At 42.3% G+C, this 12,815-nt stretch overlaps 1 protein-coding gene across 1 annotated transcript in view; it reads right to left on the bottom strand.

Moving 5' to 3' along the window:
* atrnl1a (attractin-like 1a) overlaps nucleotides 1–12,815 on the bottom strand; it is a 384,066-nt gene that overhangs the window by 308,003 nt on the left and 63,248 nt on the right. The window contains exons 6-9 of the mRNA XM_085182462.1: nucleotides 11,550–11,724; nucleotides 11,387–11,474; nucleotides 8,831–9,077; nucleotides 2,093–2,276 (exon numbers count right to left, since the gene is read on the bottom strand). Of these exons, the coding sequence (XP_085038588.1) occupies nucleotides 2,093–2,276; nucleotides 8,831–9,077; nucleotides 11,387–11,474; nucleotides 11,550–11,724 (694 nt within the window). The remainder of the gene's footprint in view (nucleotides 1–2,092; nucleotides 2,277–8,830; nucleotides 9,078–11,386; nucleotides 11,475–11,549; nucleotides 11,725–12,815) is intronic.

Raw genomic sequence — 12,815 nt, 5'->3', positions numbered from 1 at the left:
CAAACGCACCGCTGTTGCATTCACAAATTTATCTTGGTCTGTGTAACAAAGTTGCTAAATTCAACGATTTCAGCCTCAACGTTTAACAAAGGTAAATAGGAAAATATCAAAGGTAAATACGCCCATTGTGAAGAACTGTTCCTCAAGGGATACTCTTGTTTCTGGCGCATTATGATTTTGCATAAATTTCTGTTATGAAAATCTCTCCTTCATGCAAGTCCTCTAAAGGCTGCAAGAATCCATGAATAATGTCTAAAAGGCAACAGGGTGGAAGTAATGTTTTAATCATCTCAGAGTGACTAATGACATCAGCTGTCAGGAAAAGCAGCAGGGTTAAAAAGAACAAAATCGTTATCTGTAATGTAAAGAAGAACATTTTAATGGAAACACCTGCAGCTTTAAAACTGCACTGCGTGAACAGGCCGGGGACACGAGCTGACCAACATCTACTTTTGGTAAATTGCATGTGAATCAAAACACGATTACAGTGGAGTGATGTTTGAGCTGTGATTGGCTGGATTTAACTTCAAAACATGTTTGAATATTTATGCACCCTGCCCATGATCTAAACCAGCAGTCCCCAACCTTTTTTGCGCCACAGACCGGTTTATGCCCGACAATATTTTCATGGACCGGCCTTTAAGGTATCGCGGATAATCCATCCATCCATCCATTCGCTTCCGCTTATCCTTTTCAGGGTCGCGGGGGGCGCTGGAGCCTATTCCAGCTGTTATAGGGCGAGAGGCGGGGTACACCCTGGACAGGTCGCCAGTCTGTCGCAGGGCCAACACACAGAGACAGACAACCATTCGCACTCACATTCACTCGCACATTCACACCTAGTGGTAATTTAGATTATCCAATTAACCTATCCCCACAAGCTGCATGTCTTTGGACGGTGGGAGGAAGCCGGAGTATCCAGAGGGAACCCACGCAAACACGGGGAGAACATGCAGACTCCACACAGAAAGATCCCGGCCTGATGTTGGAATTGAACTCAGGACCTTCTTGCTGTGCGGCAACAGTGCTAACCACCGTGCCACCGTGCTGCCCGGTGTCGCGGATAAATACAACAAAATAAAACTAGTACCGGTACCGAAAAAAAGAAGATTTATTCATAACACACGTGAAAAGACCCAGGAAAAACGAGTAAACGATAAAAACGATAACAAATTAACGCTGAAAACCGATAAAAACCCTGAAAACTATACATTTCACACCTGAGCCTCAACTCTCGCGGCCCGGTACCAAACGACTCACAGACCGGTACCAGTCCGAGGCCCGGGGGTTGGGGACCGCTGATCTAAACTAAGGGTTGACCTTTTTTTGCAGCCAGTGAGGACATTTTCTTAAGACGCCAACATAATATAAACACTACTTTTGATAGCTTGGGTATATTTCACATATTTCTCACCAGCTATTAAGCTGAGCCAAGCCATGTAGCAGCAGGAAGCTTGCTGCAAACTCACAGAAGTGAGTGATTTCATGACAGAGTGCATGGTGTGCTATGGCCAAAAGATAATGAGGGAAAGAGTAATGGACTCATTTCACTTGTGTTATTGATTCAGTCACAGGCACTATGTAGTCCTTGCACCCCAATTAGAGAAACATGTTTTTTTATTATAAGGTGAAACATTTCTTTATTAAGCTGTGATGTAAACAGTACAATATCTTTATAATAACAGGCTTCTTTGCAAACGCACCGCTGTTGCATTCACAAATTTATCTTGGTCTGTGTAACAAAGTTGCTAAATTCAATGATTTCAGCCTCAACGTTTAACAAAGGTAAATAGGAAAATATCAAAGGTAAATACATCCATTGTGAAGAACTGTTCCTCAAGGGATACTCTTGTTTCTGGCGCATTATGATTTTGCATAAATTTCTGTTCCTCCTCGTGCATGATGGGATTGGTCAAACCTCTGTATAGCCCTGAACACGACAAGCAGCTAAACTGGAGTTACCATGATTCAGACAGCTGTTATGTTTACCATGGACATCAAAGTAAATTTCTTTTTTTTTGATGCTGAAGAAATCATATCCATTTGTTTGCAATTTTAAAAAAAATCCATAGTACTGTTAATGTGCTCTCACCATGTTCTTGTGTGGATGTGGTAGCGGTACATGTGGTCCACCAGGCCGTATTTGTTGTTATTTAGTGCCTTGTATCCCCCGTGGACAAACACACAGCCACTGGCTTCATCATACACGCTGCTGTGACCGTAACCTCCCTGGACCACTGCACCTCCGGAAGACACAACCTGCCACGAGTTAGACCCTGAGACACAAACAAACAGGGAGGGGGGGGAGAGAGAGGGGCTGATTAATGGAGTGCACCCCTGTGGAAAGATCAAAGTTGATCACTTAAAATGTTTTTTTATGCTTTGGCAAGTTTGGCTGTTTCACTGTGCTTGCCAAAAAGCAAAGCAGTTTTTATTCCAGAGGTGATGTAAAGCAAAGAGAGGAGAGAGCGAGCCGAGCAGGGAGAGAGGCCACAGAAAATTTGAGTTTCTTCAGTTTAAAAGCGGCCTTTCAAAGAGCCAAGATCGATTCAGGTGCATAAAAAATGATTTTTAAAAAATGGGCAGGGGTTACGTCATCAGATGAACCCCAATAAATAAAAGTAAACAAACAAAGCCTAAGAAGAATTTTCTGAGACCAAGCGTAGTTTCAAAAAGAGAGACAGAAAAGGGAGGAGAGAGTGCATTTGAACTGAAACTGCTCCTGATTCTTCTTTCAAAATCTGAGAATGACGATTTCAAAAAAGAAGAAACACAAATCTGAACACTTCACAAACTTTGTACAAAAATGAAAATGGAAACACTTTAAAATTACAAATCACAACAACTGCATTCCTCCGTAGTAACAACACAGCGAGAGCCATAAAATACAACTCAGAAAAAGCAGATCTATTTGGTATTGTGGATGCTCTTTACACCAAAGCTAAATTTGTTTCAAAGTTCTAAGATATTTGGAGGCAAAATAAAATAAAAATAAAATGAAAATAGAAAATAAAACGCCTCATTTTTACGCTCCATGCGATATTTCATGTCACTAACTTTGTGCCTTTCTCATGTCACAGATCATGCTTTGCCCTCTCTGTACCTTCCTGCAGGCATCGCTGAATGTTTCAGGTCAGCGGTTACCAGCCCACCAACATGCCCTCTGTTTATTGTTATATTGTTTGTTGTCTGTCTGTTTATGCTCTTTTTTCAGTCTTTGCTTTTCCCTCATCCCATCAGGTTACACCAGACATGCCCAAAGTGAATTGACCATTTCTCTGCAATTACAAACTGTGTGGTATCAAACTAAAGTTAACACTTGTGAGACTTTATCAGAGGTGTAAGTATCACAGTAGATGCCACTGTGTCAAAGTAACTGAGGATACAACACAGCAAACTATGAAGGAGTTTTTCCTGGCCTGGCCTCTTATAGCACATAACCCCCTTGAAAATATGCTGCAGTAGATCAAAAACGGAAGAAAACCATATAATTACCTGTGAAAAGATCGATGCTACTTAAGTGAAACTGAGCAAAGTTAAAGTTAAAGTTATGCATTGTTTGTTTTGCAAGTGTTGATGGGGAAGAATAGAAGAGGAATTGTCTTTGTGGATCTAGAGAAGGCATTGATGTACGTGAGGCTGGTGTAGCCTCACGTATGAGCACCGTGAGACAGTGGTGAGGTGTGCAGTTAGAGTGAAAGATGGGTTCAAGTGGGGGTGGGATTACATCAGTGCTTTGAGCCCTTTCTTGTTTGCAGTGGTGATGGACAGATTGACAGATGAGGTCAGGCAGGCGTCTCTGTGGACGATGGTGTTTGCAGATGACATTGTGATCTGTGGGCAGCAGGCACAGGAGAGTCCAGAGAGGTAAAGACATGCACTTGAGAGAAGAGGAATGAAGGTAAGTAGAAGGCAAGACAGAATGCATGTGTATGAGAGGTAGACGGGTGTAACAGTGAAGCTGCGAGGACCAGAGGCCACGAAGGCAGATGTGCAGAGGAGGGATAGTGAATATGCTGGAAAAAAGGATTTTGAATATGGAGTTGCCAGGAAGATGATTGTAGTGAAAGACATGCTAGGAGTTGGTGAGACAGAGTGGATGCTAGATCACACTAGAAAGGATGTGCAGCACGTTAGGATGAGGATAGAGACCGAAACATACTAAATGAATTAACAGTGTGTTAAGTTGGAAGGAGTACTTTAAGGAGCTGATTACTGAAGAAAATTAAAGAAGAAGATAGATGAAGGAAGAGGATTGGTAAGGAGGAAGTGAGGGGCTATAAAAGTGATGAAGATATGGGAACGTTGTTGGCAGAAGTGACAGAGACATTCAAGATACGGTCCTGATGGTAGCAGCCAGAAAAACAAAATTGCTGTAGTTTTGTTGTATATTTTATAAATGATATTAAACAAAACTAGCATACAGAAAAAGCAAACCAAGTAAGGAAGTAAGGAAGTATATAGAGAGACAACAGAGGGAAAACTGATAGTTTAGCAGGGACGCGGAAAGTTTGTTTCATCTTTTAGACCAGAGTTTCTCGTCTTATATATTAATATTGACATCATTGAAATGATTTAGTGGCCTGTTGATCTGATTTCTCTTTGCTAATGACAACATTTTGCCCCAAAAAAGCTTCACTGAACTGTACTCGATTGAGAAAGGAAAAATGACAGGAGAAAAGAAAGCCGGCGAGCAACTGACAGCCGACCACACACCTGGAGTGGGAAAAAATAGCATAAAAGAACAAGAGAAACAGGGGTAGGAGGAGAGGCAGCACTGAAGTGACGACAAGAAAGGAGAAGGTCAACTCTTATCACATCTCTCACAGCTAATTGCTGTGAACCCGCTTCTCCGAGTGGTCATTAAATCCTTTTACCTCATATTTTACACTTCGCTTCGACTCCCCCTCTGTTCATTTCCACACTATGCTGACTCCTTCTTGCTCCCTCTGAAGCCTAATGATGCTCAGTGCAGACTTACGTTGTGACACTGTCAGAGAAAGAGGAAGGAGGGAATCGATGGAGGTGGGTGAAGATGAAAGTGATAGACGTTTGAGTGCAGATAAGGAAGGAAGAAGGTGAGGCAGAGGAGCACACGGTGATGTGGACAGAGGGGGTCAGAAGCTGAGGCTGGCAGGTGAAAAGAAAAATACAGAGGGAGATTTAAAAAAGAAAGAAGGCGTGTGAGGAGCAGATGAAAGAGTGCAGAGGGAGGGATGGGAGAGGGGGAGAAAAAAATCAAGATGACAAGGAGGTACAGGAGTGAGGGGATGCAGCGGATTCATTAATCACCGTCTTCTCCCAGACAATCCAGCCTAGGTGCCACCTCTTCTTAATGACCACGCTCTGTGCACTGGTGTGTGTGAAGATTGTGTGGCTGCACACACCTCTGCTTTTCAGTCTGTGCTGTGCATCTTGGGGGAAGTGTGTAAATATGTGTATGCTTGTGTTTTCCTGTCCAGAATTATTCAAACATTTGGTTCTAGCGCCATCAGCTGGTGTACAACATTACAATACCGCCATCTTCTACACAGCCATAAAGACACGGAGTCAGATATACACTGATGATAAATGCGATATCAACGTTATTTTAAAAGCATGTGAAAGAGATGCTACACAGACAAAACTATAGCAGTAAACTTGCTTTAGAGAAGATTTTTTCAACCTGAAAAACTAGAACGATCCATGTATTTCCTCAGGCCCTCAGCCAACCAGGGTTACGGTGTGGCTTTAGTCCACACAGTTAACTGTGCAAGCTCACGTTCATCTATCACAGACAGAATAAAATCAGTAATCAGTCATACATGGATGTTAGAGTAAACTCCTCATAAAACCTTTCTGCTATCAGGGAGCAGCACTTAGCCTGCAACTGTGCACAACTGCACTCTTCAAGAAAAGTCTTCTAATGTAGTCGGTGTTTTAAATTTTAAACCAGAGAAGCTTCGGGAGGTATGGCTCACAGACGCAAAGCTGAGACTAAGAGGTTCCAGGGCCTAGATCGTCTGGCTTGATGTTTTTCTCCAGTCGTTTTAGTCTTTAGGCCACAATTGTGTTCAAAACAAACTGAAATGAAACACATATCTGACTCTTATGTGGTAATTACATTATACTCCACTATGTACTACAACAGCATGTATACTGTACAGTACAATGTTATTGTAAAATTGTACAAAAGCAGCGTCAAACCGGAAACAAATGCCAATTGCAGCCCACTCCGTTCACAAGAATATGAATATGAATATATTTTGCTCATTTTCTTCTTATTCTGGCTTCATTTATTGGATTTTATTGTTGTGCCATGCATAAACCAACACGCCCAGCCCAGATAGATTGCAACAAAGCATTACATACCCAGAAAGCAAAGCCAGGGTAGCAGCATAACCTTTAAGCAAAGACTGCTAACCTATAAACAGCAGAATTATTAAAGCACCCATTTCATTCTGTCATCACCAGTGTGCCACAAACATTTCTGAATTGTTAAAGGACATTTAATTAAACCTAGACTTTAATTAAACGTCTTTTTAACTCATCACTATAACGACAAAGAAGAAAATTCAACACGTTCTCATCTTCTCACACAATCTGTAGTCCTCGTGCTTTTAAAACTGCCCACTTCAAGGACAAGTGGAAGTATTCTTACTGACAGCTATTGAATTCATGACATTAGACCTCTAGATAGATTTTCAATAACATAGGTCCACTAGATTTTTTTGCAGTTAAAAAATACTGACTCTTTATATAGTAAAGAGTCGAGGGGGCTCGACTCAGGAAGACCTCCAAAAGTTGACCGCGGCCCTGCAGAGGGAGGCGACGAAAATTGGATTAAGAATCAGCGCCAAAAAAAACCAAGGTACTCCGAGTTGGCTATGCACGTGCCCGCATTCCTGTCATGATCAACCAACAACGTGCTGAAGAGGTGGAGAATTTTACATATCTTGGCAGCATCATCTCGAATGACGGGGTCTCTGATCGGGATGTCGACGCCAGAGTAGGGAAGTTAGTTGGTGTCGTGAGACGTCTCCAACCTATTTGGAACTCGACCTCCCTGAATGTTAGGGTCAAGATCAGACTACTGAACTCTATCGTCTTCCCTACTGCACTTTACGCTAGTGAAACCTGGCGGTCAACAAGTGCAATTATTCAACACCTGAACGTGCTTCAACAACGTGGCCTGCGGCGAATCCTGAGAATTTCCTACCGGGACCGAATAACAAATGAGGAGGTGCTACGAAGAGCAGGGACCCGCCCATTAGCCGATGTTGTTGCAGAAAAGCGCTTCCGCTTTGCGGGCCATATTTTACGCCTACCCCCTCATCGCCCAGCTAAGGGCTGTGTCCCAATTAAGAGACCGCACGCTTGAAGTACGCGCACTACGCGTACTACGTACGGTGCGTACTATAAGTACGAGAAGTGCGGAAGTGAGAGGCTTGTGAAATGGGACGGTCTGGCCTTCGTCGCGCTGTTCAGGTTGCCTAGCAACCATGATACTAACCGCGAGGAACGTTACATACAGCTTTGTTTGACAGAAATGAAGGAGAAAAATGTTTTGTTGGTCATTTATTTTTGTCATGACATCACTGTGATTAGTTGAGTATCTGAGGCTGAAACCACAGGACTGTAAAACATGATTCAAGGGCTTCATTTCTGTACCGAACAGTCATTGCAAGAGTAGTTAGTAAATAACAATTAGCTAATGTTGTTCATGAGACTAAAATCATCTCACTGTGGTAATGTAAATATAATATGGCCAATATTATAGTATTGTCATATTATTTATATATATATATATATATATATATATATATATATATATATATACAACCAAGTTAACGCTGAAAGTACAAACATCACTAATGTCACATAACTTTGCCGACATGTGGCCAATAACAATGTTTTAATGTTCTTCGTTATTAAACATTCGCACATAAATAAGTGACGTCATATTCAGTACTTACCTTTGACAGTTCGGCCGCTCCCTTCTGCCGTATTTTGCGGCAAAATTATCCACACCCACCATGAATTGTGGGATATATGGGACCACGAAGCGTGCACCAGACCACGCTTGATATTTGGGGAAATCGACGGCGCATTTGGAGTATGCATTTGAAGTACACTTCGAATTGGGACAGCCGTCGTCGCGTGGCGGTGACGTAATCGCACTTAAAATGCGTACTTCAAGCGTGCAGACCCTGAATTGGGACACAGCGAAGATTGCCATGACATGGCGTCCACGCAATGGCAAGCGAAAGCAAGGCCGACCATTCATGGACGATCTGAGAACTGTCGGCATTGCCTGGGACGAAGCTGAAGCAGTCGCTGCTGACTGACATCGATGGAGATCACTCGCTGCCCGATGCGCCGCCCGGCGTAGGAGGAACTAAGTGCTAAGTGCTTTACTATGTCTTTACTTTTTCTGGAACAAGACACTTTAGCTTCAGTCATCAGTCAGTCAGTCTTTTTTACCATAAGCCTTTCTACCGGTTGGGTGCCCCTCCTCTGGCTTCCATAAGTGCAGAATCCCCTCCTCACATAAGCTATTACTATATGAGAGTTCAGAACAGTCAGAAGCTTTTGTCACTGCTTGAAACTTTGTCCACATTTAACATGAACATCCAACGGTAGAAGGAAGCAAGTAAAAGGAAAAAATGGCTTTCCTTTTACTTGCACCTAAAAGCACCTAATTATGGTCCAACCAGTTCAAGAAACGTTCTACAGAAAACATCAGCAGTTTGTGAAGGTTCCTTTTGTCCAGCTTACATCAATGAAAACCAACTGAAAAGTCTCTAAAGCACGATGATAATTTTGCACGTCATTCAGCAAGCACACTTACTGATGTTATACTCTTGCACTTTATTGATGTAGCTGTAGATTGGCGAGTAGCCGAAAATGATGAGCATCACTGGATCGCCATCGGCCAGCTCCACCACGTGCGCCGCGTGTCCCTCCAGGGCATAAGGAGGTGGCGGGACTGGTTTCCGTAACGACCAGGTACGCCTGGGGATGTTGAACACCCACATCTCATCGGTCACATTAGCAGGACCTGCTTCCAACTTCCCGCCAAACATGTAGATGTCATCCTACACAAGGGAAACACGGGGCAGATTTCGTATTAGAGTGATGTGATGTTTGTGGAAGTGTTATGAAGTTTAGCCTGAGCTCTAATATCTAATCACATTTGAGCAGTCAGCAGACCTTCTGATGGATTGTCTGATAGTAATCAGAGTTCTTACCACCCCCATCATGATAATGGGAAATGTCTTCTGCAGCAAAAGACAGCACTGCGTTCAACAAAGACAAAACATCCAGACATTGATTCAATCAATGTTTTTAATATTATTACTGATCTTTGACCACTTTGTGGGGATTGCAGTAAACTAGTGACCTGAATAAAACTGATCATCTTGCTTCAACTTTTTGCTGCGTGATCTTCAGGGATGCACCTCGATCATCCATAGCATCGTGACCAACTTCCTAATACTGTTTTGGTCCCCCTTTTAGCTGCCGAAACTGCCCTGACCCATCAAGGCATGGACTCCACTAAACCCCTGCAGGTGTCCTGTGGTATCTGAAGATGTTAGCAACAGATCCTTAAATTGTGGAAGTTGCAAAGTGGGACCTCTTTGGATTGGATTTGTTCGTCCAGCACGTTCGACTCGTCTGTTGGATCAGACAACGCAGGCCAGCCTTCAGTCTTGGCTTCCCATCACCCTGTCTCTGGTTCACCCCTGCTCTTTCCTTGGACCACTTTTGATTCATACTGAACATCGAGAAAATCTCACAAGAGCTGCAGTTTTGGAGTTGCTTCGACCCCGTCGTCTTTCATGACATTTTGGCCCTTTTCAAAACCATTAAAATCCTTATGCTTGCCAATTCCTGCTCCCTGATATATCCCACTCACTAACAGGTGCCACGATGAAGACGAAATCAGTGTTATAAACTTTACCTGCCAGCGCCCAAGTTAAGCCTGATTAGTGTACATGTTCCACCCTGACAGTATCAATACAAGCCAAATAAGGACCCCAAAAACCTGCTGTACACTTCTGGTGCCATAAAACAGAAAACACCACAGCTCCTTTAAAGATCAGAGTTTACTTAGTGGCATAAGGAGGAACGTGATAACATTAGGCATCTGTTAGCATCAGCTAATGAAATCACTTGTCTTTACAGGTGCTACTGCAGGAGCACTTAGCTGCTGTGAACCTTTCAAGCACAGCGATTAATGCATTTTATGCTGACAAACACCTTTGGCATAGTAAATATTTAGTCAGTAACTGTAAATATGAATATATTAATTATAATAGCTGTAAATGCAAAACAAAAACTGTGTTTGCTGTTCTTTTTTGCAGCCTTACACCTTGTCATGCACCCACCAGCCATCGTGTGATTCCCATCTGCCAAACATAATCACCTAAAATAGTGAGTAACCAAAAATACCAGTGAGAAACTAAAGGGTGAGAGGTGAAGACATGAGTGTCTCATGAAAAAACAAAAGCACGTCTGCTTTGTCCTCAAGTCAAAGACGTTTCAAAAGAATTCTGCCGATGGAGCAAAGTGATTCCTTTCATCCGCCTTCACAGTAACAGGGTGGGTTTGAAGTTAAAGCTGTGCGTATAGTAAACAAGCCAGGAGTTACTGCAGGCTACAAATCATCAGCAGGCTTCAGTCAGACGCTCTGACCTCCTCTGGATCAAATTTCACCTTCAGCACAGCAGGACGAGATGTTTGTCTTCATTCTCCCTCCTGTCCTCCACCATTAAACCATTCCTTCCACGCTAAAAAAAAAAAAGTAAGCGCCCCGGTATTTGGACAGCGACACATCATTTGATGCTCCTGGCTTTGGCGTGATTGATCTATAGCAGACACATGAATGATTCTGATGTTCTCATTTCTTTATAGGTAAGCTGAAATATGGGCCAGTCTCCTAGAAACGCCTCAGTCTTGTGAAATGACCCCATATAACTTCAGAGAGCAAGAGCTGTTTCTAGACATGGACAGCAACACACACACTTCTAATCAGTTTGTTGTCTGGGCTTTTTCCCCCCATAAATGATATATACAATGTCAAAGCAGACTTATTTAATATTTATCAAAATGAAGAAAGAGAAGCACGCATTCAAGGCAGTCAGTTAATTCTTTAATTTGAACATCTGTACTGAGGAAGTCTATTAATTGACGGCACCACTCCATTACAACAATAGTCAAATATAATGATTCAACACTGTCTGGTAAGCACGTGAGGAAGGCAGCATACGAAGCTAAGAATCCAGAATAAATGCTAAAACTTCCCACATTTTCACTGCTGTGGAGTAGTATGGAGTAGTACCAAAAACATGATACTGTTTCTTGTTTTTAGCATTGGTGAAATATAAAACTTAAGCAGGATTACCTGATGCAGAGCCAGTGAGTGTCCGTATCTGTAGAGAGGGCCGCTGCTGACAGGCACCACATCCCACGTGCTGGTCTCTAGGTTGTAGCTTTAAACAAAGGGAAAGAGTGGGAAAAAGCTCAAAGACAATCACAGTCGACTAAGTCAGATGGATGTGTCTTACTTGAGGACCATTTGGTAGTTGGAGTAGTTGAAGGAGTAACCTCCCACCACCCACATCAACCCAGAATGCACCAGAGCCCGGTGGGACGCTCGACCCAGAGACTGAGCAGATGGTTTAATGCTGGGCAGCACCCAGAAAGCCTCAGTGGAGGGAACGGAAAGAGAGCAGTCTGGACCTGATGGAGGCAAAAGGACATGTTTCACTTTTTGGAATTCCTACATACATTGTGTCCAATATTTATTTTACAGGTAGTGAAGGGCAAATGAATTCCGTTTTCTCAAAATATCAATCTATACATCCTATTGTGCTTATCCAGTTCAGGGTCATGGGGAACTGTAGCCTATGAATACCCTTAACAGGTTGCCAGTCTATTTATTTATTTATTTATTTTTACTTTGGTGCCACCTAGTGGCTGTTCTATGAATAGGCACCAAACACACAAACTCGAGCTCATTTATGAGCAGATGATGAGCAACCCCAGATATCTTTTAAAAAAGAAAAAGAAAAAGAAAAACAAGACCACTTCTACAATACATTTTATTAAAATATACATTTTTGTTATTCACTGCATCTGTCCATCGTTTTCTAAAGCTTGTACTTTTCCTTCTTGCTCTTCCTTGAACCCATCTCCCCATCGTCACCGTTTTGCCTTCTTTGGTTTCACTAATTGATCGTGTTTTCTTCAGTGAACAGTTTTGCTTCTACTTATTTATATAATGCAAAGAAAGTTATTTTAAATTATTTTATTCTTTTTTTACTTATTATTTTGTAAAGCACATTAAAATATTTTAACTCAAAGCGAGAAAACTGACAGACCACAAAGCAGAGCTTATTCAGATGGCAGTCGAGAATAAAAGCACATCTTTACAGATTAAATGAGGGTTTTCTAACATTGCGGGTGAGTCTGATTAAAGCAAGACGTGAGAAAACGAGATAAATGAAAAGCACTCGATCACAGACGCATTCAGCACTTTTCTTTCTGCGGGGGGTAGAGGGAAGAGGGGAATGAAGGACAAATTGTAGAAAATGCTCTTTCCATTAATGCAAAAAAAATTTTTTTTGGTGCTGCCAACTGGTGGTTTCCATGGTGACCAATACCTTTATTAAAAGCCCGTTTGTGTTTCTGATGCCTGCTCCGAGGCTCTGTATCCGTCTCCACCTCACTCATTACCAGACAGATACACATACATCACATACTCACTGGTGTCTCTGTTGCTTTTGTGTGAACAGTTTGTGATCTGTAGAAATAAGAGGCTAAATCCCAAA

The sequence above is a fragment of the Neolamprologus multifasciatus genome, chromosome 13 (genome assembly GCF_963576455.1).
Source record: "Neolamprologus multifasciatus chromosome 13, fNeoMul1.2, whole genome shotgun sequence".
Classification (NCBI taxonomy): domain Eukaryota; kingdom Metazoa; phylum Chordata; class Actinopteri; order Cichliformes; family Cichlidae; genus Neolamprologus; species Neolamprologus multifasciatus.
This window is presented reverse-complemented; position numbering and strand designations above follow the sequence as displayed.